Below are 25,992 nucleotides of genomic sequence, written 5' to 3' on the forward strand. Positions count from 1 at the left end.
AAAAAGGAACACTTGTGTACTATTGGTGGGAATGCAAACAGGTACAGCCACTGTGGAAAACAGTATGGAGGTTCCTCAAGAAATTAAGAATAGAACTACCTTACAATCCAGTAATTGCACTATTGGGGGTTTACCCAAGGAATACAAAAAACTAATTTAAGGGATATATGCATCCCTATGTTTATTGCAGTATTATTCACAATAGCCAAACTATGGAAGCAGTGCAAATATCCATCAATAGATGAATGGATAAAGAAAAGGTGGTGTGTGTGTGAGTGTGTGTGTGTTTGTGTGTGTATATGTGTATGAAATATTATTCAGGCATAAAAAAGAATGAAATCTTGCCATTTGCAACAACATGGATGGAGCTAGAGAGACTAATGCTAAGCAAAATAAGCCAAAGAAAGACAAATACCATATGATTTCACACATATGTGGAATATAAGAAACAAAACAAAGGAAAACAAAGAGAGAAACAAACCAAGAAACAGACTCTTAACTATAGAGAACAAACTGGTGGTTACCATAGGGGAGGTGGTGGGGGGATGGGTGAAAGAGGTGAATGGGATTAAGAGCACACTTATGTGATGAGCCCCGAGTGATATATAGAATGGTTGATTCACTATGTAGTACACCCGAAACTAATATAATACTGTATGTTAACTATACTGGAATTCAAAAATGTAAAAACATAAAATAAAATGCACATCTGTGACAGGGAATATAGTTAACAGAAGTTGAGAAGTGGAAGAAGGGAGATGAGACAGGATGTGTTAAGATTCACACGAAACCCTTATGGTGATTGCCACTGTGGCCAGAATGGGGAGGAGAAGGGACCAGAGTAGGAAGCAGGAAATTTGTAATGTTTTGTTAAGAAATAAAAAGCTGTGGCCGAGTAGATGGTAGGGGTGCAGCATGGCTCGTGGCAAAGGGCATTATTCCCAGTCAGGTGTGAGCATTGGTCATTGTTCCTTCTCAGCATTTGGGATGGTTCTCCAAAGTCTGGGTGGGTCTCTCTCTGTCTCTCTGTCTCTCCCTCTCTTTCTCTCTCTCTCCCTTTCTCTCCCCCCCCCACACACACTGGCAAGTGTTTTACTGAATACCTAAGTGGGGGTCTCCGCAGATATGTGGGGTTCTCTGTGCACTTTCCTGATACTCCGCTCTATAAGCTCGAGTTGCCTTGGTCTCCCCAACTCAAGAAATCTGCCAGGCTCTGCCTGAATTACCCTTCCCTGAGCCACTGTCTGGAAACTCCAAAGTCTGTAAAATGGTGTAATCATGCAGCCATCTCTTAGGGATCACTCTCTTTTTTTGCCTAATGCCTGGTGTTTTAACAATCACTGTTTTATATATAGATGTTCTTATTTCAGGGGGGAGGGTCAATCTGGCTTCTATTAGTCCATCTTGAAAGAAGAAATATTTTTTTTAACTTCTGCCTTGTCAGGGATCCCTTTTAGTTTCTTCCTTGTCTAACAGCCAATCTTTGCTTAGTTCCTGATATTGAAAATCTAACTTACCCACCGTTAAGGACAGTACTCATACCATCTACGTCTAGCAGACAGTAAGAGAAGAAAGGAAACTAGTTATGTTTCTTAATTTTTATTCTGTACATTTCCACACAATTCACAATACAGAAAAAGTGTCCAAAAAGTAACTGTAACTAGTCAATTTCGTTTTCAGAGATTAGTTCAGTCTCCCAAATTAATTCCGTTGAAAATCTCTGTAGAGCAACACAGTGATCAAGATACTTTATATAAATAGGAAATGCAAGAAAATTAGGGAAAAATACTTTATGACTTTGTTACAAAAAAAATTCCATTCTTCCCTTCCCCCCCTCCCCCCCTCCATTTCATATTCTCTGGATCCCACTTCACCTGGAAATAAAACTTCATCAACTTACTGCCACAGCTGCTACTTTTTTTTTTTTTTTTTTTTTTTGGATTCCACCTGCCAGCTGGCAGCTTTGCAAAAGCATGGCTCTGGGATGTGATAGGGCAGAATCAGAAATCATGAAAGAGCCCTTTATAATGTGACTGCAATCCTTCATACAGATGTAGACTCTGAGAGTGAACTACCCACAGCCAAGGGTACTCTGGGTGCCTAAGAATCTTTTCCCACTCAGAAATCACATTCAACGAAATATATTCATTTGTATGGAACTGAGATCGTCCTCTGTTCCTTAACTCTTTACAGGAATGGTTTGCCCCACTTTCAATCAGCTGTGATCCATATTATATTCAGATTCATGGTTGTCACTTAACCATTGGTAATAAATAAATAGTAATTAAAAAAAGACGAGCTAACCTTTACTGAGACTAATTCAGACTCTACCTTCACAAAGATGAGTTGCAAAATATTCTATTGTGCTAGAATATTTTATCAAATATTCTATTGTGCTAGAATATTTTGTCTATGAAAGTTCTGAATCTCATTTCCCAGGATAGCAAGAAACCCACACTTCCCAGCCCACAATCAGGATGTTAGCAAGCATAGAACTGAGTTCTAATCGCATTGGAAATTAGGCATGTGGTCAGAGCCTCAGTCCAACCAATAAGGAATGGAGGGCAGGGAATGAAAAATTGAAGAGTTAATAAAACCCAAAAGGTCAGGAATTATTTGGATTCCTTATACAAGGTGCAGTAAATATCAAAGCTGGATAGTATCTTAAAAATGATAAATCTCACCAACATATCTCACAGAGTTACCCATAAATTTAAAACAAAATATAGGGTAAACCAATTTAGAGCTGTCATTGGTTTATTTTTACAAGTAAAGACAATTTGTAAACATCTCCTATTTTATAATTTTAAGAAGAAAGGTTATATGTAACCCCCAAATAAAAAAAAAAGTTAGTCTTTGAATTTTTAAGGATTGAATATATTTAGACTTATGAAAAAACCCTAAGTCGTCCTTATTTCTCTCAAATTTTACCATACAGGATCACAAATCTGTGGACAGGTCTAACCTCCTATAAGCACGTAGAGAAACTCCTTCAACAAACAACCCAGTCCTGAGGAAAGCTCTATTAGATAGTTCTATTATAGGAACTCTCTCCTCCCCTAAATTCCACACATAATTCTTCTAAGCTGCATAGATTGAAAATTTCATGATATTCCTTGAAGCCACTTTCAACAAGTTCAATCTTTTTCTACATCTTCTGAATTTGCTTTTCATGAGGATCAAAGTTTGCTGAGGGTATATATTATTTATGTGTGGGTTGTCATGGCAATTTGTGTGAAGACTGGAGCCTTATTATTGTACTACTCTTGAGAATCTTTTTTGCTCATATCTCTGCTCTTCCTTTACCTTCAGGGGCAAGAGGTGGGGGAGAAGGTAGAGTGGGAGCATTTTCTGAGCAAGAATCCAGATAAGAGTCCATTTTTTAAGACTATCTCAACGGTGCCTTCCATCAAGCCAACCTGAAATCTAGGAACTCAGGTCTTATTATGGAAGAAAGGGAGGACAGGCAATTTAAACTGTAGTCCACAGGACCCGTGGGTGGCTCAGTCAGTTAAGCGTGGGACTCTTGGTTCGACTGGAGTTGTGATCTCATGGGTTGTGGGACTGAGCCCCACATCAGGCTCCTCACTCAGCGGGGAGTCTGCTTGAAAGAGTCTCTCCCTCTGCCCCTCCCCCAACTCATGCACGCATGCTCTAAAAATAAATAAATCTTTAAAAAAGATTTAAAAAATGGGCTTAAAAAAACTATAGTCCACAAACATTATAGCAACACTAGTCTAGTGATATAAGATTAAGTCCTACCTAATGGCAATAAGTTATAAAAACTCTCTCTATGCCTCTTTACCAGAAAATAGAGATCTTCTGCCCCTTCTCTAAGTCCCAGCCACAACCACATACCCCAAGCAACAAATGGGTAGAAAGTAGGAAAATGGGCACTAGATCCCTTTTTTTCTCTTTGATTATTGAACCTGTGACTGTTCTGCCTTAGTAGAAACACATATCTTACTCAGGAGATTTGGAAATTGGCTAGCAACAGACAAAGAGAGTTTGTGTGTGTGTGTGTGTGTGTGTGTGTGCACACGCGCACGTGTGTGCAAACGTGCAGGTGTGTATGTAAGCAAAGCAAATTGTTTTAGGGTCATGAAATACCTGCTTCTCAATGATCTGGGATATATTTGCAATGGCTGGTGTTTTTACAAAAAAGCTTTAATTGCCATCTCCATGGCAGGAACCTAGAGAGGCTTAGGGTTCTAAATGAGTTCTGCTTGTATCCAAAATCACAGAAATCCAAAACTAGAAAGTATCACCGAAGTCTTTTAGTCTAAGCTTCCTCACAGTTAAGGAAGGGCTTTTTCCTGTTCCCTCATTTGGTTAATTTTCACTGAAATACTAGAAAAAAACCCTAGCTGCAGTAAGTCACTTTGTTTTTCAGAAAGCCCCATCCATTTTTCTGGATGTAATGTTTAGGAAAAAAAGAAATCCTTCTAGAAGTAATAAGGCCACCTCCTTTTCATTTCTGTTCTGAACTCTTCTGTCCTTGCTTTCTTCTGCAGATTGTCTGCCCTGGAGAACTCGAATCTCACCATTCTACTTGACCCGTCTCCTCCAGACATTTCTGTTCCTGATCTAACTTTGTCCTCTTTCCAGATCAAACATCCTTCTTCCACACAGTCACTGATCTGTCCGTCGAGGTGCCTTATAAAAGATGAGAGCAGGAATTGAAGAATCTCTCTGGTCTGCTTATTCTTCCCATATCAAGGTCAACAGAACTTCCCACAGGTGTATCAGACCTCTGTGTGTGTGACGGTAGGACAGACAAAGCTTTGCATGCCCACCCGCTTAAAGCAAAGAGATCTTGAATGGCAAGCCCATTTTCAACACCTTTTGGTACAGAATTCTAAAATATCATTCCAGTAGTGACTTCCAAGGAGAGAAGACAATACTAACATTTTTAAATGTTGAGCCTCATAGAGAAACCAGGAAGTCATCCTCAGTATTAGCTTCTCGTGAAATCCCCCCCAGCACCAAAACATTTGACCTTTTTCCCCTTGAACTTTGCCCAACCTGATAAGCTTCTGATAGCAAAAACTGATTTTTAACTTCATATTTTCCCTCAGTTCTACCCAACTCTTACTGTGGGATACTAAGTCATTATCTTTTCAAGGAGGCACCTTCTAAATTATGGAAATCTGCATGGTGTAAAACAGCAGTGAAGGCAAGGGTGGGAAACTGTTTACTTAGCCAACATCTACTGTGGACGTGTTAGTCTGCAACAATGTAGAGATGTCAGTTCTGGCGGCATTTCTACCATTTACTATATGAACCTGCGCAAGTTGGATACACTGTGTTGAGATTTGGTTTATTCATCTAAAATGATCTGCATGATCCACCTCATGGGTTTGTACCGAAGCTCAAAGCTGTCACAAGGGTATTGAAATGTTAAAACACTAAAATTTTAAAAATTACTGAAATTGTAATAAACAGTATAATAACAGTAAGCAGTATACATTCGAGGTGTTTAAACTATTTTCTATTGAAAGCTGTGTTTCACTAAAAGACTGAGAAATAAGATCGTTTCAGTTGTTCCCACCACGAAGGGATCCCTTTCAGATGCCATTTGGCTCAAAATACGAAAACTCTGGAAAACATTCAGAATCATCACTTATCTCCATGGGTGAGTGCTCCCTAGCAGTTATCATGCCTGCCGCAGAAGCAAAGCCATTTTCCATGATTGCCTTTTGTGTCTGTTACTTGGATCCCAAATACCTTTTACGTAAAATTTTCTTCTGTGGTTACAGATTACATTTAATTGTGAGAATATCAAAAACCGATTTCCAATATGACTTAAGAATGCCTAAGAATATTCATCAAAATCCATGATGCTTCCAGAAGCATTTTGGAGTAAGTTAGACCCCTTAGTATGTTTGCTTTGCACTGTCTCTTAAATTCAGGCTTAGTTGGTTTAAAATTTTTTTAATGATAACCAAAAGTCATTCTCTCCCAGAGTTTTCCTCTCAATGTGTTTTAAAGATTGAAAATCAAGATTTTCATAAATTTAAAAAATGAAGGCCTGCCATTCATCATTTAAAAAAAAAAAACAACAACAAAACTTCAAAAACTCACAGCGTCTGATTCCAGCCCCTTGGATAAAGGTCCCTAATCACAGCATCCTTCCAGGTGGTCAGGAAGTCCCTGTTCAAACAGTCCCACGGGCTGAACACATGGAATTCTGTAAGGGTGCCTACTCCACTATTGGACAATATTTATACTTCATTGTTGTATTCAGTCAAAACCCACTGCAAATTTTGCCTATTGCTTCTAGTTCCACCCTTGAGAAATAGCATGAGTTTTAGCTCTCATTTGAGTTGTATTTCTGTCTCATCTTAAAGTCTTGCTCGCAAATACCTTTTGAAGAACAGGACCAAGACTCTTAGGAAAAGGAAATGCAAAATATCACTTCTTTCATATTCATATTCTCATTTCATATATCATAGAGCCCAAACAGTGCTGGCTGAAGAGTGACTGGCACGATAAAGGCCTGATGGATTCCCCAGGGCACGCTTCCCTGGTACCATGTGCATTTCCCCTAGGTTGCCAGCTCTGTGAAGTCAAGAGTTTTGGCTCTTGCATTCATTCTTAGATCCTTAGCATGTTGCCAGCATCAGAGTAAGGGATAATTTTTTTTAATATAAATGATTAAATATATGAATGTATGCTTGACTCATGAACATATGATTGCATGCAGAATGCCTGAATACATATATAGACTCTGGAATCTGTCTACTATGAGGATACCATTCAATATTCAAATCTCTACTTCAAACGACAATGCTTCAACAACCTAAGAATTATTTCTTCTGCTTTCTTTTTGGGACCAGGTCAGTGCTATGTGTCCTGGGAGAGCAGGTTTTCCAAGGGCACTTCTCCTTGCTTAGTTCTTATTTTTAGGCTTCTCAGTAAACTGTGGGGAGACAGCCCAAAATCCATGGATGGCCACTAGGGGTATAACACGTATCTAATCCAGTCATCTAGGTGACTTAGGGGAGTACATGGTTTACGTCACCGGATGTGGAGGAAGCTGCCATGATTGTGGACACCCACGGTGGAACTGAGACAGATGTGTGCTAAACCTCTATGGCAGATGGCTTCTCAGAATAAGGCATGTTGTAACTCTGTAAGATGATCAAAGTCAGTGGACATCTATTTGTCCTTCAGGCAAAATGGATACTTCTCTCAGAGGCCAATTTCATTCTGATACGTTCTGAGCAGAATACCTGGGGAAGATCTGGGTGTCTGTATGACAAAATGACTGAAGGTGGTGGCTGAAAGTCCAGGAGGACTCTTGTGATGGTCAGAAACTGGAGGGACTAGAGATGAGTCAAGACCAGGACACAGAAAGGGACGGGGCCAAAGTCCATCTGGGAGACCAGACAGAGAAAAACACTACAGCAATCAGCTGAACACGGAATTCAGAGAATGAGAAAGTAGACAGATTCAGAGAAGGTTCTAGTGAGACCTGGGCAGAAATGACTTTATACAAATAAATGTTAAAAATCAGTTAGAAAAGTCTCTCCTTTAATAGATGTTCTACTTTTTTCTTACCTAAACTGAAAATAATCCATTTAAGTAGAGCAATTCATTTTATTTGATGGCTATGATGCGTCATTTCAACAATGATCTATCTTATTTTTAAACAGCAAAACTGAATAAAAGATGGTGCTGTTTTCAGTGATTTTTCATGAGCTACTCCTATTGGAAGGAAGCCAAGCTCCTCAGACCCCAGCCCGTACCCAAGTTCCTACACCTTCCTGGCAGTAGCTTGCCCTCATTAAATATCATTAGGCAATGTATGGAGTGTCAGCCCTGCAAACTCAGCCTTGTAAAGTGGAATGAGCATGACAGAGAAAGAAACTCTCCATCTATGATCCAAAAATAGCACAGACAAGTCTCTGGGCTCAGGTAGGTCTCATGCTTCATGGAAGGTAACATAAAAAATTATAAGACCTCTTGGTCATGGATTTTATGACACAGGCAATAGCAAACACCATGTGTAATTGGAGTGGCTGCAATAAGGGAACTGAACTTAGCAGCAGTAAAAACAACAAAGAATAAATGAAAAATTCCTGTTAGCCTGTCTTTGCCTGTTGGTGTTAACGATACACAGAGAGATGATTAGCATGCCTCTAAAATGTTTTGTCTACTGGAAACCTATGCAATAACGTATGTATATATATTATATATTTGTATATTATGTATACAAATAAATACATTTCTATATGTGTGTGGGGGTGCTGTGTGCACAGAGTCTTTCTGACATAACATACAAGCAACAAAGCTGATCAGTGTTAACACTGTTTATCTCTGGGGTGTGGGACTCAGGTCTCTACACGAGCGCAGAGGAACATCTTGACCTTGCCTGTGATTCTCATCTGTGCTATTAGAACTTTTTTTTTTTTTAATAAAAAGCATGTTCTATCTTTATGATAAAAAATCTAAATATGTGAAATAAAACTGACATGTAAAAAATTAAAACTGCTGCCCCACATATTATAAAACATGGATATTACGAGAAGTCCAGGAAATACATTTCAGAAATCCTTTAGGCAAAGAAATGGTTACAAGGTCCAAATGCAAACTGCCTGTTGAGTATCTCCCAGTGCAAACACATCTGCCTAATTGCTAAGGGCAGCTACTACGATGGGCTAGGGGGGCTGTCACTAATGTAATGGCTGTGTACTTGCCAGCTAAATTCTCTTCTTCAGAAATTGCATGGGTTTTAGGTTATAGCCTCCACAGAGGTAAGCAGAACTCTCAAAGTGAGATTTGCGGCCATGGTATTTACTTCCTTCTTGGCTTCTGGTTTTCTTAAACAGTCCTCGAATGTGATAAAGCACAGCCTAACTAGGTAAAGCTGGGTTCTAAACTGGGTTCTATTTCATTAAATGTGTACTCCTGGAATATAGGGCTCTGAAAATGACTACCTTTAAGGTTCTCTCATGTGGTCTTGTAATAACTCTCCATTTCTCATACCCCTCCCCGTCAACCGAACCCACAAATGGAATCCCAGAGCAGACAGCACCAGCCCATGAGGGGCTCTTCTGAGCCAAACACAGAGGATTGGCAGCTAAGCCAGCCATGCTCCAGTACTGTCCCGGGAGGTTTTGCAGAAAATGGTATTTCTGTGACTATACAGTTTCATGTCTTTTAAATTAAACGTTTGTGGGTTTAAAGATCCAGACCAGGGCCAGACCATTGGCTTCTACCCTTTCTGATGGCCCATTAAAGGGGAGACTCTATGCTTGAGCTGAGCTGGAAACTCTTAGAGCATATGGCCTCAGCTCTTTCTGAAGGCCAGGACTGTCCTACACAGTGATCAATTTTAAAAAATGCTACAGGAGGTAGGTTTAATATTGAATCCATTAAATATGTAACCGTTCCGTTCATTTTTGATGTCCTTTCCTCGGAAACCCCAAGGCCTGAGGGTGTTTGCTTTTTCAAAGAGATATTTGCTTGGTTGTACATGGTTTCCCATCCATAATGTAGAACTTTTTTTTTTTTTTTGGCTTGGAATGATTTCCAAATGTACCAGAACCCCTACAGTAGTCATTACCTTATCTATTTTCATACCAGGAATTTACTTGTGACTTCAGTTGGACCTATTTAAATTGGCCTGTAGCCATCTATACCCTAAGTTTTCTCTGGGCTGCTTTGAAGCATCACAAAGAAATATGAGATGGTAGTTGGTGAAAATAGTCCTTTATCCCAGAAATGGCAGCTGGGTAACTGACTGTGTGGCCAACTGTTTGGCTTAATCTAGGGAATGGAAGGCACCATTCAAAGCCAGATTCCAGTCTGTTTTAAGGATTATATTTCTGTCATCACAACATCTCTTTGACAGTCCCACCAACTGAAAGACTCCCAGATGAAGCCCAGTGATTAAATTCTCCTGGAGCCTATTTTTTTCCAGTTTCTGGAAACAATCTATTGCCGTCCTCCTTACCTCCCCATAAAACCCAACAGATAATTCCATTTCTAAGACTGACAGATGGAAGTGAATTACTCATAACCAACCTATTCTCCCCCCGCTGGAAATAACACCAACAATTGGATTTTGAAAAGGCTAGGGAGGTGCTTCATCCCCACCCACAGAGAAGCTCTTCCTCCTTAGTACAGTACTCATATCTGTCCTCTCAAAATGATAGGTGACCAAAATGCAATTCAGGTAAGCAGTGTGTCACCACTGGACCTTTAAAGTAAATGCAGAAAGAAATACGATCATTTATGTGTTCACATGCAGAGACACCAGGGAAGCACTTTGCTTGTGTCTAAGAGCAAAATGGAAGAAAGCTCAGAAGACCTCAGCTTTAGTCTGAAACAACTTTGGATCACCCACTTGTGTTTCTGACTCCTACCCACGTCAAGTAGACCTCTTCACTGAAAGTTAGGAGCCTTTTCCTCCTGCTCTTTTAGTTATCACAGAGTCCCTACTAGAGGGACCTGTAAGTACCAACTGATCCGTGGCAGGATTCGAAGTTGTAATTCCAACGCCAGAGACACATTTCTGGCTCAGCTCCCACAGTGGTTTTGTACTAAGAATTTCCTGGTAGGGGGAAACGGAGAAAAGATTAGACAACCCCGTACGTAAGAAATGGGGTTACAGTGCTATCAGGTACAATCTTGGGACCTGACAAGTAAAAGGTGAGGTGTCCATCGGGAAGATCCAGCCGTCCTGGAAATCCAGCAGTGGAACTCATAAAACAAGGCTTTGTCCTTGGGACAAGGCTTACTCGGGGTAATGAAAACCAAACACTTAGAAGGAAAACCTAAAATGGGCCCCCTCTCACCACTACACCCAAGAGTCTCTACTTATTAGCCTCTGTGCAACATGCCCGCCAACTGTTTTCTTGCTTAAGTGAGTTATTTTGACATATGTTGCTACTTTTGCATTGGCTGTTTTATTTCAAGTCAGTTAGCCTGCTTTCTATTATCACTTGAGAAAGTCTGGAAGGGAACGCAGTCACAGTGCTCCATTTCCTGGAACCACAGTCCCCACACGTGGTTTTCTGCTCAGCACCTTCAACTGCACTTAAAATCCAGCGGTTCCACCAAACCAGCCGAGGGCCTTCGTTTAATCCTGTGTTGGTCTCTTATCGTCTACATCGCAGCAAAAGGCAAAGATGGCTACACGTAGGCAGTATGGGGCTGCGCAAACAGCCCAAGCTGAACCAGTCCTTCATGGCTATCAGCAACAGCCCTGCCCCCAGGGCCGGGCCCTGGGTCCCCTCCCATGCCACCTCACCATACCTCAGAGGTACAGCACACAAGTTGACATTATCCATGTGGCACGTCCCAGCTCCTACAGAATGACAAGGGATGAGGGGGGAGGGCAGGGGAGACATGCAAACAGTCAGTAATAGTGTCGGTATATTTCATCTTGGAAACAGAAGCAGCTTTACAGTTGTGTTTCTGCAGGACATCCAGAGGGTTTTCAGAGACCTCCAGCGTGTCTTGTGGTCTTCAAAGGCTGAATGTAGAGAGAGCAAATTGTATTTACTTATTTTTTTTTTTTTTGAATGATGGGTAGTTGCAGTAGAATTGTGTGGTACAGAGGAATCGTGAATGCATAGGGGGAGGAGGGAGCAGTGCCATTTGTATGAACATCCTCTGAATCTCGAAAATAAATTATACAGGTGAACACAGAAGTTCATGCTACTTGCTGGAAGCAATAAGGATCAAATTTTGTGGAATGTGTATTCCACAAATCTCCGGGTACCCTGTCTCTTCCTCAGTGGGCTATCGTGTTCTGTTGGACATCCTGGTAGCCCTTAATAACTGGTGGCATGGTCTCAGATAGATTCTTGCAGAGAGAGACAGATTTGTGGATTCCATCAGCTTCTTCCAGGGGAGCTGCCCAATCGCCGGGAGGGCACAGGTGATACACTTGCTCAGGTTCTCTTTGCAATCTACCAGGGTCAAACAGCAGTTTCCAGGTCCTCGTGGCCAATGATCTTATAGTTCTGGCGGCTTTCTAGGTATGCAGCCAAATCTGGGTCTCCAGCCTGCTGTGCTCTGTCTTGAGGTGTCTTCCCCTAAAGGTGACAGTGGGAAGGAAGGAGACACAAATACATGGAATGAGATTTATTTTTTTTAAATCGTGGAGGTATTCAAAGATTACTCATGAAAGGATTTTTCCATGCTTATGGTTTTAGAGTAGACAAGACGCTTTCAAATCTATTGTCACATTAAACCCATGAGGTAGGTAGGTTCGAGAGAAAGACACGATCGCTTGACAGGTGGGGCTGAGGAAAAGGGGGTTCAGAGTAACAGCAGGAAAGAGTGTGGCACGGTGAGTTTGGGAACCCCAATTCTTTCTGGGAGAAGGGGGATAGAAATCACTGAAGAGAAAAGTAGGAAGTAGGCTTTCGGATGCCCAATGGCAGACTCTTCCTATTACACTAAACACTAAACTCTGGGAAGCAGCAAGCAGAAAATGAGAGGACCAGATGGTTGTAAATGATCTAAAGATGTTTCTTTGCTGGTTTCAAAGTGTTCAGTTAAGATCTCCCAATTCAGAACTATCTCATCTCTCCAAAAAGTGAGTTAATTTCTGACTACAAAAGTGATGGCTGTTGATTAAACTTGGAAAAGCACCGAAGTGTAAGGAAGAAAATAAAAATCACCAATAATTCCTATACTACACTAAGATAACTGCTGTTAACCTTCCACAGAGTAGCTATTTTGTCTTTTTCTATGGCTCTACACATAACAATTTTTGTAAACAGAAAACCATACTATGGGGCACCTGGGTAGCTCAGTCGGTTAAATGTCTGACTTCTGATTTCAGCTCAGGTCATGATCTCAGGGTCATGAGATCGAGTCCCGTGTTGGGCTCCATGATGAGTGTGGAGTCTGCTTGAGATTCTCTTTCCTTCTCCCTCTGCCCCTCCCCCTGTTTGCATTCTGTCTCTCTCTCTCTCTCAAAAAAAAAAAGTCTAAAACAACCCCATACTCTGTTTACATACTATTATATAACACACTTTTTCACTTAACATATCAAACCTTTATGTCATTCAATGTTCTTCTACATCATCTTAAAGGATTGTATCATTTCTTGCAGCCTACTATAATGCCGTATGCATGTTTGTACATACACATGATAATTTTGGAACAAGGTCAACGAATAGAATTCAGTAGTAGAAGGAAGGAGGGTCTCCATTCTTTTGGATGCATATAGATATTACGTAACGCTCCTTGAAACTTCTAGTTTTTGTTCAGTGATAATGGCTTTATCTATTTAAAAAGTAACATAAGGGGCGCCTGGGTGGCTCAGTCGATTAAGCGGCTGCCTTCGGCTCAGGTCATGATCCCAGGGTCCTGGGATCGAGCTCCACATCGAGCCCCGCGTCGGGCTCCTTGCTCGGCGGGGAGCCTGCTTCTCCCTCTCCCGCTCCCCCTTGCTTGTGTTCCCTCTCTCGCTGTGTCTCTCTCTGTGTCAGATAAATAAATAAAATCTTTAAAAAATAAAAAAATAAAAAGTAATATTAAATTCAAAAAGATGGAGGCATGAACATTGTACCAAAGAAATAGCTCCACGTATAAATGCACGCGAGTATTATGAAAATTGCTGAAGGCTTCTCAGCCTGCATCTGAGTCACCGCAATGGAGAGTGTCAAGCTCAATTAAGCCCATCGCTTACAAGGGTATGTGGGTAGAGAATAAAAGGAAAGGAACAGTGGCTCTGAATTCTTTCTAAAATTTTACTTATTTAGCTGGGATTTAATATTGAACCACTAGCTTAAAGTTCCTATAGTAAGTTTTTCCAACTTGTTTATAGTATTAGTAGATTATCTGATCTTCAATATTAATGAGGTCGGAATTACTAGCTTCCAAGTATTCAGAGAGGTGGATTGGAGTGGCCTTTGAGTTGATTTTTAAAGGAACTGTTCTCCATCAAGAGAAATTCTCAAGATACTGCTTCTCCCCCCACCCCCCGCCAAAAATCTAGGAAAAGATCCAGTCATAATGATCATGTTCTGCTTTAACTTAGCATAAAATTACAAAATGGAAAAATTAACAGGTCTCCCAAAAGGATGAAGCATAGACTATTTCATACAGTAAGACCTCTAGAACACAATGTTGGGGGAACATAAGCATTCTATAATAGCATGAATAGTATGACTTCACCGACTTAAAAAAAAATGAGAGAGAAAAACAGGCACACCTACATGTGAAGAGAGATCGTTAAAATTTTAATAGTATATAGGTCTAGAGTGTGAGATTTCTAGTGATTTTTATCTTTTTAGATATTCTTTGCATTGCTTGAGTTTTCTATATAAGAATGCACTGTATTTATAATCATAAAATTAATGAAGCTGTGTTTTGAAAAAAAAAGCACACACACACATAACACAAAAGAGGAAGCAATCTCAAGGCATGTTGAGCCCATTTATCTGATTCAGCAACTTAGAAAGAGAAAAAAGAGCATTCTGCTCAGGGGCCAGGTCTCCTGCCCAGTCTTTTGTTTGTCTCTTTCACGTTGCTCCTCCTATTCTTTTGATTTCCTGAGGTGAGCGTGAGAGCAGTCTTTTGGGTAGTCAATAGGCAATTGCCACGCTGGAGTGTGAGTTGGCCCCAGGCAAGCCAAACCTACCTGAAATCGAGGCCTCCCCTCATCCTGCCTATAGGGTTTGTGTTCCTCCATCGGGTTACACGACAAAGAGTTTAAGCGCAAATATCATCTGGGAAGAATATCACACGGAGCACTTCTCTGCCACTTGAAATCCTATACCCACTTAGCTAACAAGGTAACAGACCAGCCTAACATGTCCCACAGCCCTAGGGAGGAACCCAGGTGGCCCGGTCCCCCCTCAGAGAGCAGGGATCCGACGGGCTGCAGGGGTGTGGAGATGCATGCAACTGGCTCAGAACTGGGGTCGAAGGAAAGAGGTCCACGCAGGAGATAAAGTTATTTTATGGCGCTCACTGCAGTTGGAGGAACCCCAGGGTGAAAACTGCACATAAGCAGTTGCTCGTCCCTTAAAGAAGTCTCATGGGGAATATGTCTGTGTTCCTTGGCTACATTCATCGGCCCCAAACTTAGGCTATTCAGTGCCTTAGCTTAATGAAACACTCATCTCTATATTAAAATTCTTCTCTGCAACCCTCCACAGTTAAATGGTTTGTCCTTTCTTAGCATCTACCCAGGGTGGTTTCTCAGAGCTGCTCAGGCTCCCCTGTGGCACTGAGGTTCTGTATTAACAGTCCCCCCCCCCCCCCCCCCCCCCCGCCGCCCTTCCCTTCTCCTGGGCTGCAGTCCCCGGGCTGCACCACCGAGCTCCACCTCTTCCCTTGCTCCAGCTTTCAGCCCTTTCCTCGGTGCTCTCTGTAAATGAACAATTCACAGTGCAGCCTGATCTCAGGTCTCCTGAACAGAGTTTCTCCTGATGCCTGACCTCTACCTGTTGGCGTCTTTCCGGTCAAGGTCGGCAGGTAGGTCGCGCTATCAGTTTCTGGCCTCACCGCCCTCTCCTTAAGACATTAACATACTTTAAAGCCAGACTGACATGCCTTTTGCTGCAGGGGAACCAACCACATTTCAAGTCACAATGCTGTAAGTACCACTGTAAGGCAAAGGCATGATCCAAACCATTCGAGAAAAACCCACTTCATGACTTTGTTGCCACGCTTCATCCCGTTGGATCCAGGGGGGTGTTCTGTCACCACAGGAGAACAACTCATCTGCTGCGCTGGGTGTCAAAAGAGCTGAATTTGGATTTGGGCTCAGCTCCTGGTCTAAGGGTACAGAGCTTTCTTTGGGTTTCAGTTTCCACATCGATGAGAGAATTCCCACCCTAACTTCAGGGGTTAACTTTCAGGGAAAAATATAAGAAAATAAGTAGGAAGAAACTTCTAAAAATAAAAAGCCAACGTATGGGCACCAGATTTAAGGCTGTTAACCTCTCCAAGTCCAGGCTGACCATCCTGACAGTGACGGCTAATCAATCACCTGGGCACCCATAAACCACAGATCGGGAAGCTACCCCAGATAAAGCCACTGAAGGAGAAATTCCAAAGCAGGCCAATGTCTTCTACGCCTCTCCTAGGGCTCTGAACCTCACCTCCCCACAACTTGGCTGCTGGCATTCGGCAGGACAACCCCAAAGTCCCAAGGCCAGCACATTCAGAGGTTTATAAAGTCCCATAGGCAAGCACACACCCTTCCCTTTGTGCTTATACATTTAAACTACAGTTGCTCTAAATGAAGCACTTTATTTTTTCCTCCTTTTTCCCCAAAGCCCCAGGCACTTCCATAAGCACAGAAAGGATGCCTTTGCTATGGGCACAAGTGAAGGCGATGGTGCTGGTGATCCTGCCCAGGGGGAGGATGTTTGCACTCACTCATCAAGTTACCTTGGAGTCCGTCTTTCTCAGAGATGCCCCCGCATCCACCAGAAGCTGGCACACGGCCCGGTTCCGCTGGCAGGCAGCCTTGTGCAGGGCGGTCTCACCCCTAAAGCAAAGAGGAAATGGGAAACCACCCATAAAGGGGTTGGGGGGGGTGGGAGTGGGGGTGGGGCTGGAGGCTGCAGGGAGGGGGTGAGGGTAGCTTCCTATCCCTGCTGCTGAGGTTCTGGGCTCATCCGCCTCCTTCGGGATCTGCAGCTGAGATCCGGGCACATTCGGGGGGGGGGGGCGGCGGATGAAGGGGTGTCTAAAAATGCCTTCAGTTAGTCATCAGCGAACCAGAACTCCAATCGCTTGTCTCAACAGCGTTAACTAGGCTGAGTGATTTTGTTTTCAACCACCGATGATGGATTTAGGTAACACTTCATGGCACTGTTCAACAAACTGATGTGTAGAGAGATGGGTCTGAGCACGGTGGAACGATTTTCTCTGTGGACACATGTGGGCAGAACGTAGGGGCACCGGATCAAGTACACACGGGGCAGGCATGGAAAAACCACAGGCCCCAAAGGCACCTCACACGGTTCTTGGCTGACCACCAACTGGCCCTCAGTGGAGTATCTCTGGGGGACTTGGCGTGGAAGGACCAGGTCAACACAAGCCGCCCTACCTGCTGATTTCATGCAAATGGCAGGTGGGAGGGTGCGGGCAGCCACAGAGGACATCTGGGAGAGCTGGGAACACAAGCTGTCCCCTGTTGGCCATAGGCCACTCAGCATAGAAGAAGGCAAAGCAAAGTAGCCATTCCTACCCCCTCTAATGGGCAGTCTAGGGAGGAGGAGGTCTCCATTCTGTGTCCAAAATTGAAAAGATGCTTAATGCCAAAGCGTATGGAAAATCAAATGCAGTTCTTAGAACAAATGGGTTAGTGACAACTTTGCCAATAGGATGTGGTATGTGGACAAACTCTCTGTCATGACAGTGTCTTCCCTGTCTAGTAAGTCATAACTATAGAACTCCACCCTTCCCACTCAGCTTCCATTCTATTCGTTTCTACTTTTCCTCCTCCAGACCTACTTAGCTACTCCCCATCCATCTTTATCTCTTTTCAAATGTCTTTGAAGTTTTATAGTGCTTCCTATATGGCTTTCAGGGTGCGATGGTTACCCTTTCTTTGTTCCTACCTGGGGAGTAGGAGCTATTTTGCTGCCCTAGGAATAAAAATGTTGAAAACAAACATTATCAGTTTGGGGACCACCCCAGAGAAGAAGACTTTCTCAACTGGAGTTTCTCTTCTGAACCACAGAACATAAAATGATTGGATTTACTATATTCTTAATTCTCCAATGGTTGTATATACCTAGTTCCATTCCAGACCCGGTATAGAGGTTTCATTACTAACAAAGGATGCCGTAGGGTATTAGGACTTAATTTTCTCACAAACTCCAGTTGAGAAAGAGTAAATAAAAAGGGTAAATGTATTTATTTAGACTTCTCAGTAGTCCAAGATGCATCAGTGCAAAACTACCTTGCCTCTAGGAAGCTCTAAATGATGAATAGCAATGACTGTGCATGCAATCATTATGATTCTTGTCATCAATTTTTATTGGGTAATTTTTGATTTAGAAGATTAGCCCGGCACAGTTATAAATACAATTGAAAGTGAACTTCTTATCACTGACATTTAAATTATCTGTTGTATGCTCTATAGGCTACGTTCTTCTCCCAGATATGTTCTAAAGAAAATAATCTAGACTATGCAATGAAAGGAAACACTCACGTTTCGCTGTCTGCCATATCCAATAACTCGGGAGGTCCTAAATAAGAGGAAAACAAGATGCCATCACAAGTAAGTTCAGAAACTAAAACATTAAGAAAAAAATCTATAGTCACAGAATTAAAACACGTTGGAAAGCTGAATAAAGTAGAGTCATTTGGTGAAAGGGATATTAAGACCACCTCCCCTGCTCCGCACCCCCCCAAAAGAAAGGATTTCTCTATTCCCACTCACCAACCTCCCAACCGCCACCAACCGATATGTGTGGAATGATACAGCCTATGCTTTTAAAGCAGCTTTCAATCAGGTTGAAGAAATAAAATTAGTCAGAATAGAATAAGTGAGAAATAACTAAGTTATTTGGGGAATGGGGACACTTCAGTGGGATTTAAGGATTGTTTATCATTCCCCAGAGGCAGGTTGTTTAAGATGGGGTTTTATACAGTATAATTTTAAAACTACAAGATACCAGAGATATCATCCAGTCCAATATCTATGTTTTAGAAACAGAGTAAAATTATATTTTTCATAAAATTTCCCTTCCAAGACCTGGAAGAAATGTTATGCATAAACACCAAATGATTATAGATGCCTCCTTAGGCACTGAGATGTCTGATGAGTTTGTGCACTGATGATATTCTATTTGTTCACCAATTAAATCATTCAATCTGCAAACAATGCTTGGAATGACCACCTTTCCACCTTCTGCACCACTGATTCCTTCCCCAACCCTCCTGTACTCTAATCAGTCTGCAGGTATCAGCTGAGACACATTTTCCACAAAGCCCTCTACAACCCCCACTCCAAATACTGCATTAAATGTCCTGCCTATGTGCCCCGTCATTTTGTACACTAACCGTATGTCCTGTGGTTGGGAGGGTAACATAATTTATCATCCAAATTGAGACTGTCCCAGACAGGTGGGGATATGTAATTACTTTAGTGATCATGACATTTAAACCATAATAAAACCACCTGCAGATTTGTCTCTCTCCATAACTAGACTGTGGTAAACCCCCTTGAAGCTGTGGCCTGTGCCTTGTTCACCACTACATCCTTCCTTGGTGCCTGGCATAGAGCCTGGTACCAAGCAGATGCTTACATGTTTGGTTGAATTAATGAATAAATGTGCTTGGACATGCCAAACACAGTTCTAGGTATTGAGCATTTTAGTCTTTAGAAATATGATCCTGTTGATTTGCTGTCTTATTGGATATCATTATAATTGAAAATTTGGCTTTTATGATTTATTACATAAAAAGAAGAAAGGGGAGAGATTAGGACTTCCCAACCATGAAAGTCACTGGCCAAGAAGATGACTAAGATGCCATGGTACCTTCACAATCCTCCTGGTCATCCAAGAGCTGCCTCCTCTTTCCCATCTACTGGTCGTCTAGGCCAGCTGAATCTTCCCTTGCACCCTCTGCCCTATTCGTCTCTCCTCTTTGTCCTATTTGACAAATAGGCTTCCTTATTAGTCTCTGCCTAGAGCATAATTAGCATTCAGAAACAGGTACTAAGAAAAATGAAAAGGTCTCTCATCATTCAGATTTCCAATTCAGCATATTGACTGCTTACTCCCAAGTATTCAACCATGAAAGTTTGCAGTCTTTCACCTGGAATTGCCCTTCCTCAATGTGTTCCAGGTTCCGTTTCTTCATATCAGCTGTGCCATCACCCGCCATCACCAGCTTCTCTCCGGGGCTCTCCCAGCTCAGAGAGCTTCTTCCCTCCACTCCCCCAATCCAGAACAGCCTTCCCTTTTCTAGCCGCATACCTAAATCTGACCTGTCCTGTAAAGTCCAGTCTGTGACGAGGTCTTCTGAAACGACCAGCTTTGACAGAGAGACTCTATCCCTTCTCTCAACTCCTTCTCTCATAACACTTACTTGGTTCCACCCTTGTACTATGTATTTGCTTTTCACTCATACGCCTTGTCTCCCTAAATGAATTATACTAAATCCCTGCCGTGTAAGAATATTTATTATTTTTCTAGCACCTATCCTACATAAAGGATTCAACAAAGACGTAAAGCCTTTATTTTTGTTCCTCAGTCTTGTGGTTCTAAGGAAACATGCATGATAATGCCCACAACAAACACCCAAAGAAGTGCAAGGCAGTATCGTGTAGTGATGGGTACTAGAGCTGAACCTCCTTGCTTCAAAATTCTGGCTCTACCTGCCACTTACTGGATCTCGGGCCAGTTCATTTAATCTCTCGGTCTCTTGATTGCCACGTACATTAAAGAAGGATTGATAATATGTATCTCACAGGATTCTTGCGAGGTTTCATAAGTCAATATAAGTTATATGCTTAAAATGGAAGCTGGCATGCTACATGCAAGTTTAGATTGGAAGTGTCCTATTCTCTGACTTAAGCAGGTTACGCTAAGTGGAGATGTGGAGCATCAGTGGAGGGAGGAAATGTACTGGGCTCTGCACTTATCTCCATTCACTTTTGAAGCCACTTGTTGACTCAAATTCTATGTCCTGAGAACCAATACTCCAAACCCCTTCAACTGTTGGCAGGGCATTCTCTACAAGGTCAAGAACAAGGACGCTTACAGTGTCCAGTGGTCCCCAAAGAGAGTGCCTGCCACCTTCAGCCAACCCTTGGAGCCATTCATTTGCACAGGAATTCCAAGAATAGGAGCAGCCCAGCCCCACTCCACTCCACTCCAGCAGCTCTGTTCCCACCATTCACTGCTAAGTGCATGCTTATCTGGGCACCAGAGGCCTCACCCCCTTCCCCCTTCATTCAGCACTCAGAGCTGCACCCACGGTGGGTCCACCAACTCCAGGGTCCATGCCGTCATGTAAGTGAGAGGCTGTGGGACCAGCTACATCGGTGCCAAAGCCGCCATTGTTTGACACTCTGAACATGGGGACAAGGAAGAGAAGGGACCTTGTTCCTCAAGTGTCTTACAAGAATCACCATAAATGCAGCCAACCCAGAGCAATGACAGAGCTGATTATCCAATTTATGAGTCAGGCATGCCTGTATAGCTGCTTATCACCTTCCCCTTCTCTCCTTTTAATCCTCGGTAGCTGACAGAGGTGAGCGGAAGAGGTGGTGCTCCTAAAATGAGACATTCTTGCTCTTAATTAAAACCTAACAAAACTCCAATTACAGGTTTCAGGAATGGAATGGGCTCTGGAGTGATGGACTTAATTAACCCAAACTTTCCTCATCTGCCCATCAATACATATAATCACCAAAGAGCAGAACGTTTTGAACGCTGTCAGGCAAATCGCCAATGAAGAGGCAAGGGTGGCAGCGAACTGATGATAGGCGGGAGTGCGGAGCTATTTTTAATAGTACAGGTACATTTTCTAGTAATGTTTTAACCTGCTTTAAAATAACTGTGTTTGCATAATACTGGCGAGAGGGGGTTGGAGAGGAGGAAATAAGAAGAGGCCTGAGTGCCAGGTGCAGCCCAAGAACAGGGTGGAGGTTCCCTCCCTTCCAATGATCTGCTGGGAGCTCCTTCAATAGTATATTGTGCTGTTTAGTAGTGCTCCGTGCGGGTTAGTAGCATTGATTATCCAATCTTACAATCTGGAGAAAGGGGGCATGGCTAGAGAGACAAAAAAATAATCCTCCCAGACCTCACAAGTTCTCTTTAAAGGAAAAAGTATTTTAAAAAAAACAGCATCTGTGATTTTTGGAAAGTTAATTTGAGTCTCACTGTTAAGGGAGAGCCCAAGAGAAAGAAAAGACGATGGAATTCTTCCAGTTTATATCCATGGTGAATATTTGGATCTAAGGCTTATTGCATATTTTAGGTATGCATATGGTCTGATTGTGGATATCATGCCCTCTCCCTTAGGGAACTGGAATACCATGACTTTGTTAGCAGTGAACTCACATTTATTCCCTGAATATAAAAGCACGTCTCGGTTCTCTGTCCCTCCTAGGGTTTATTACAATGTCCACGCTCAGTCCCACAGTTGACCTACACCAGAAAACAACTGTTAAGTCCTGATTGAAGGGGCACGTGTGCAAACTTCTCCATGAAACTTGCGATCGATCACGGCCCCTCCACAGCTCTGCACCAGTTGTCGCTGGAACCCTGCATATAATACTTCTATCGATCTACCCTGCATTGTGATTGTTTATCCGTGTTTCATTGCCCTCACCAGGTTTTAGAACTATGGAGGGCAGAGACCATATTCTACATACAAGTCTTGGCAAGTAACCTAACATCACTATGCTTCAGCTGTCTCCACCTGTCAGATGGAGATAAGAGAGCTCACCATGTGGGATTGTTTTAAGAATTACATATGTTAATACATACAAAGCAATTAGAACCATAAACGTTAGCAGTGACTATCACTATAGTATTTTTTTCTCCAAAGTTCATGGGGGCAGAATTCATTTTTTTCTAATAAATGAATGAAGACCTTTAAAAATCAATGTGGATCCCGGCCAGCATCCTGTTTTTTTCAGAGAAAGATCCATAAAGGTACATGGATTCAAAAGACTGTGCTACATAGGGAAATGGTCCTAAAAATAAGGGGGAAAATGTACTAAGAGGATACACACATCAGTATTCGGGCGAAAGCCAGGGAATGCGAGAGGCAGCCAAACTTCACAGAGCTCCCAAAACGAGAAAGTGAACAGCATGGTTAGGCAGTCAAGCCTTCCAAAGGCAGCGAGTTTGCTGCCCGGTGCTCATTCCACTGGCTCTCCCACTGGACACCCCAGCTTTTGCTGGCGCAACCCCATCGTCAATACTGTCCTTGTATTCTATATGATGTGTCTTTTGTCACGTGCACCCTTTAGTTTGCTTCCCACATCAAGGCATCCAAATCCCCTTTGCTATTCCTTCCACCTCTCCATGGCCTCTCTCTCCCCGGACCTCATTTCCCATTAGTCTCCCAGACGCTGCCAGCAGACCATTCCAAATCCTCCTCTGCCCCAGGACAAAAGCCGCACAGATGTGGGGAGAGCTGGCTCTGGGAACTCTAACAGCACCGTCATCCTGGCCCAGCGGGGTGGTGGTCGTTTCTCTCGGGGACCAGAGGCTGAAAAAGGGGGGGGGTAAAAAAAAAAGAAAGAAAAGAAAGACTAGAGACAGAAAACGAGGGAAGACAAAATAAGCCATTGAAATCAAAAAGGAAATGCATGAGTGAGATTTCTATCAGGACACACGGTAGGGGGGCAAAGGGGTGGGAGTGGGGAGAATAAAAACAAAGGAGCGAAATGTGCGGGGTGGTAAAAGCCTAAAACAACACAAAAGTCTCTTGGAGGGGTACAAGGAGGGAGGAGGGAGTGGGTAGAAAATATGGTTGAAAGGAGCTGAAAAGCAGGAACCACTGGGGGACCCCGGCTGGAACCCCTCGGCATCTTTCCCTCTCCACCCTGTCCCCATGGAATTTTAGCTCTCTTCCTCCTCCATTCTCTCTGCAACCCTCCCAAGGCCCAAATTCCAGTTTTTCATAAAGGAAAACAGCAGGTTGTGCATTGGAGAGAAAGTCCCAAAGAAGATGCAGGACAGAGAAAAATTCAAACTGCCTGCGGCTTGTCGGAGTCTACCACACACTCGTGCCCCTCGCCCCACAGCCTAGTTATAAAGAGCACTTAGATGAGAAATATATTGCTTAGTGTGGTGTCTAGGAAGACAACTAATCTCTCACGACTCCTGTTCAGGGGGCGCCCTCCTGACTGTGGACCCCACTGCTCACCATAAATAACCAGTGAAGAGGGGGGCAAAGCAGAGGGATAGGGGCTCCTGCCTGAGCAAGAATGCAGGGCGCAAACAAGCCCCTACACTCTCAGGCATCTTGAAAAGGGCCCACAGATTTCTCAGAACCCTTGTCAGGAAGCCATCTTTATAGTCGGGGATTTGAACAGATTTTACGATTTATATCATATGAAGCCACAGGAAAGACTTAAACCAAATACAAAAAAAAAAAACAAACAAAAAACAAAACCAAAACCAAAACTAAAACTTCGAAAGATTTGCAGCATTCGAGATCGGGAGGAATGTCCCTCTCCATCTTTGGCACCGTGTAAAATTGTACTCTTTTCCCATTTACATGAGTTCAAATTGATCAGACTTGTCTACCACAAATCTGATGCTGGTTTATAAATACATTGCCACGGGCTGGGATTCATCCTGAATCCCAGCCTCATGGAGGCCTCTTGGAAAAGGCTATTTTCCCTGTCAGACCAAGGGGATTCTAGAGCTGCCATGACATAAAATTGGAGAGATTATTTCGCTGACCAGGGGTCACGTTAAGAGGATTGTTACAGAGCAGAAAAAGTGTTGTGTTTCCCGTGAACTTGTCCCTGCCATCAAGAAAACTGTAATTTACAGGGGTTTCTGTTATTTAAAAGAGACAAATTTTTCTGCAAAAAAAAAATAGTTTACAATCTCAACATGCACAGGCTAATATAAATTGTTATCAGCGACTATAATGTTAAACAGCAACAATGAAAACAGGGGAGCTTGAAGTGCTTAGCTCTTGGGGAACCTGCTGACTTAGGAGGGCTATGTCAAAAGATTTGCATGCATATTCCTGAGTAAGTAGAAATAATGAGATCAATGTTAAGGCTGAAATCAACAGTGCCTATCAGGTTGATAAATGCTAGTTTCAATAAAAAATCAACTGCAAGTTAGTTCTCATGATTTGACTAGAGAACTGAAAGGCTAAAAACTGCCATCCCTCAAAACTGCAGTGATTCTTGGACTGGAGAGCATAATAAGATTTTATTTTCATACAGAAAGATGGAGTGTGCTTCATATCTCTAGTCTCTCTTTCAGGTTTGTACTGGCCAGTGAGGTCCTGGTGAGGCAGGGAGGGAATCAGATGCCTCCCGTGACCTTGACCTTGACCGTGACCATGGGAACTGCTTGCCTGTGAGGGAAGTAAAGGTGAGTGCAGGAATCGCCAGTTGTTTTTCTCATTATCATAAATATTAAACCAACTAATTTATTAAATCTAGCCCCCCAAAAAACTGGAAAAATAAACACCCCCTCCCCCCAAATTAACAGATTGCTTCATGTCCTTCAGTTTTGATAGAGAGAGAGCTGTGTGGTGTGATTCACCCTTTGCAAGAGATGCTGGGGATGGAACAGAGATGATTTTAGTATCGGAATGTCAGGCTTTGGTTATAGCACTAAGACTAACATACCAGCTTGATTTCATGCCAGGCAAAGTACGTGTGCATCAATCCACAGGTGGGGTTAGAACTTGCAACCTTTTAGAGGCCCTATTATTTAAGGCAGTGGAAAAAGGAGTGGGGGAAGTGAACATCTGTGATTTTAGACTAATATCATCTCACGCCTCATCACTCATGCCCCTGGGGGCATGCAACTGAGGACAGGGATTTTGGTTTGTTTTCAGTATAATTATGTCCCAAACATTGCACAGGTCATAGTTAGGCTTAAAAAGGGGGGAAATTGCTGTTGTTGAAGAACTTGCAAATTTAAAGAATTATTGTCGCTAATCAGAACCAAAGGACCCAGAACCAAAGAAAAATATAAAAGCTGAGGTCCAGGGGATTCTAGGTGGGATGGCAGTTCAGGATACTGAGAAGGTAAGTTCATGATTTTCAACTGAAGAAGACAGAGGGTAAGGGAGGATGGTAGGTTAAATCTAGCCACAGATTATTTGCAGCTCCTTTCATGGGGCGGTGGGGGCCATTTTGCCCTCCTTTGAGTCAGGGCCAACTCTGTGACCTATTTTAGCTAACAGAATGCTGCAGAGATAATGCAGAACTTTCCAGCCTGGCCTCAGGACATCTGGAAGCATCTATCCTCACCCATCTGGAACCATAGGACTACCATGCTGTGAAGAAGCCTGGGATAAAAGAACAGGTAGAGAGAGAGGCTCAGGTGTCCC

The 25,992-nt window shown here is 42.7% G+C and overlaps 1 protein-coding gene across 9 annotated transcripts in view; it reads right to left on the reverse strand.

Moving 5' to 3' along the window:
• Positions 1-1,592: 1,592 nt before the first annotated feature.
• The window catches only part of DGKI (diacylglycerol kinase iota), a 453,056-nt gene continuing 428,656 nt past the window's right edge, over positions 1,593-25,992 (reverse strand). For 8 of the 9 annotated variants that reach the window (XM_035723279.1, XM_027573716.2, XM_035723281.1 and 5 more), the window contains 3 exons: positions 18,146-18,182; positions 16,372-16,471; positions 1,593-12,050 (listed from right to left, as the gene is read on the reverse strand). In XM_035723279.1, the coding sequence (XP_035579172.1) occupies positions 11,934-12,050; positions 16,372-16,471; positions 18,146-18,182 (254 nt within the window). In that variant the 3' untranslated portion in view covers positions 1,593-11,933. The remainder of the gene's footprint in view (positions 12,051-16,371; positions 16,472-18,145; positions 18,183-25,992) is intronic. The other variant, XM_027573715.1, reaches the window with a different exon arrangement.

This window comes from Zalophus californianus, chromosome 12 (genome assembly GCF_009762305.2).
Source record: "Zalophus californianus isolate mZalCal1 chromosome 12, mZalCal1.pri.v2, whole genome shotgun sequence".
Lineage (NCBI taxonomy): Eukaryota > Metazoa > Chordata > Mammalia > Carnivora > Otariidae > Zalophus > Zalophus californianus.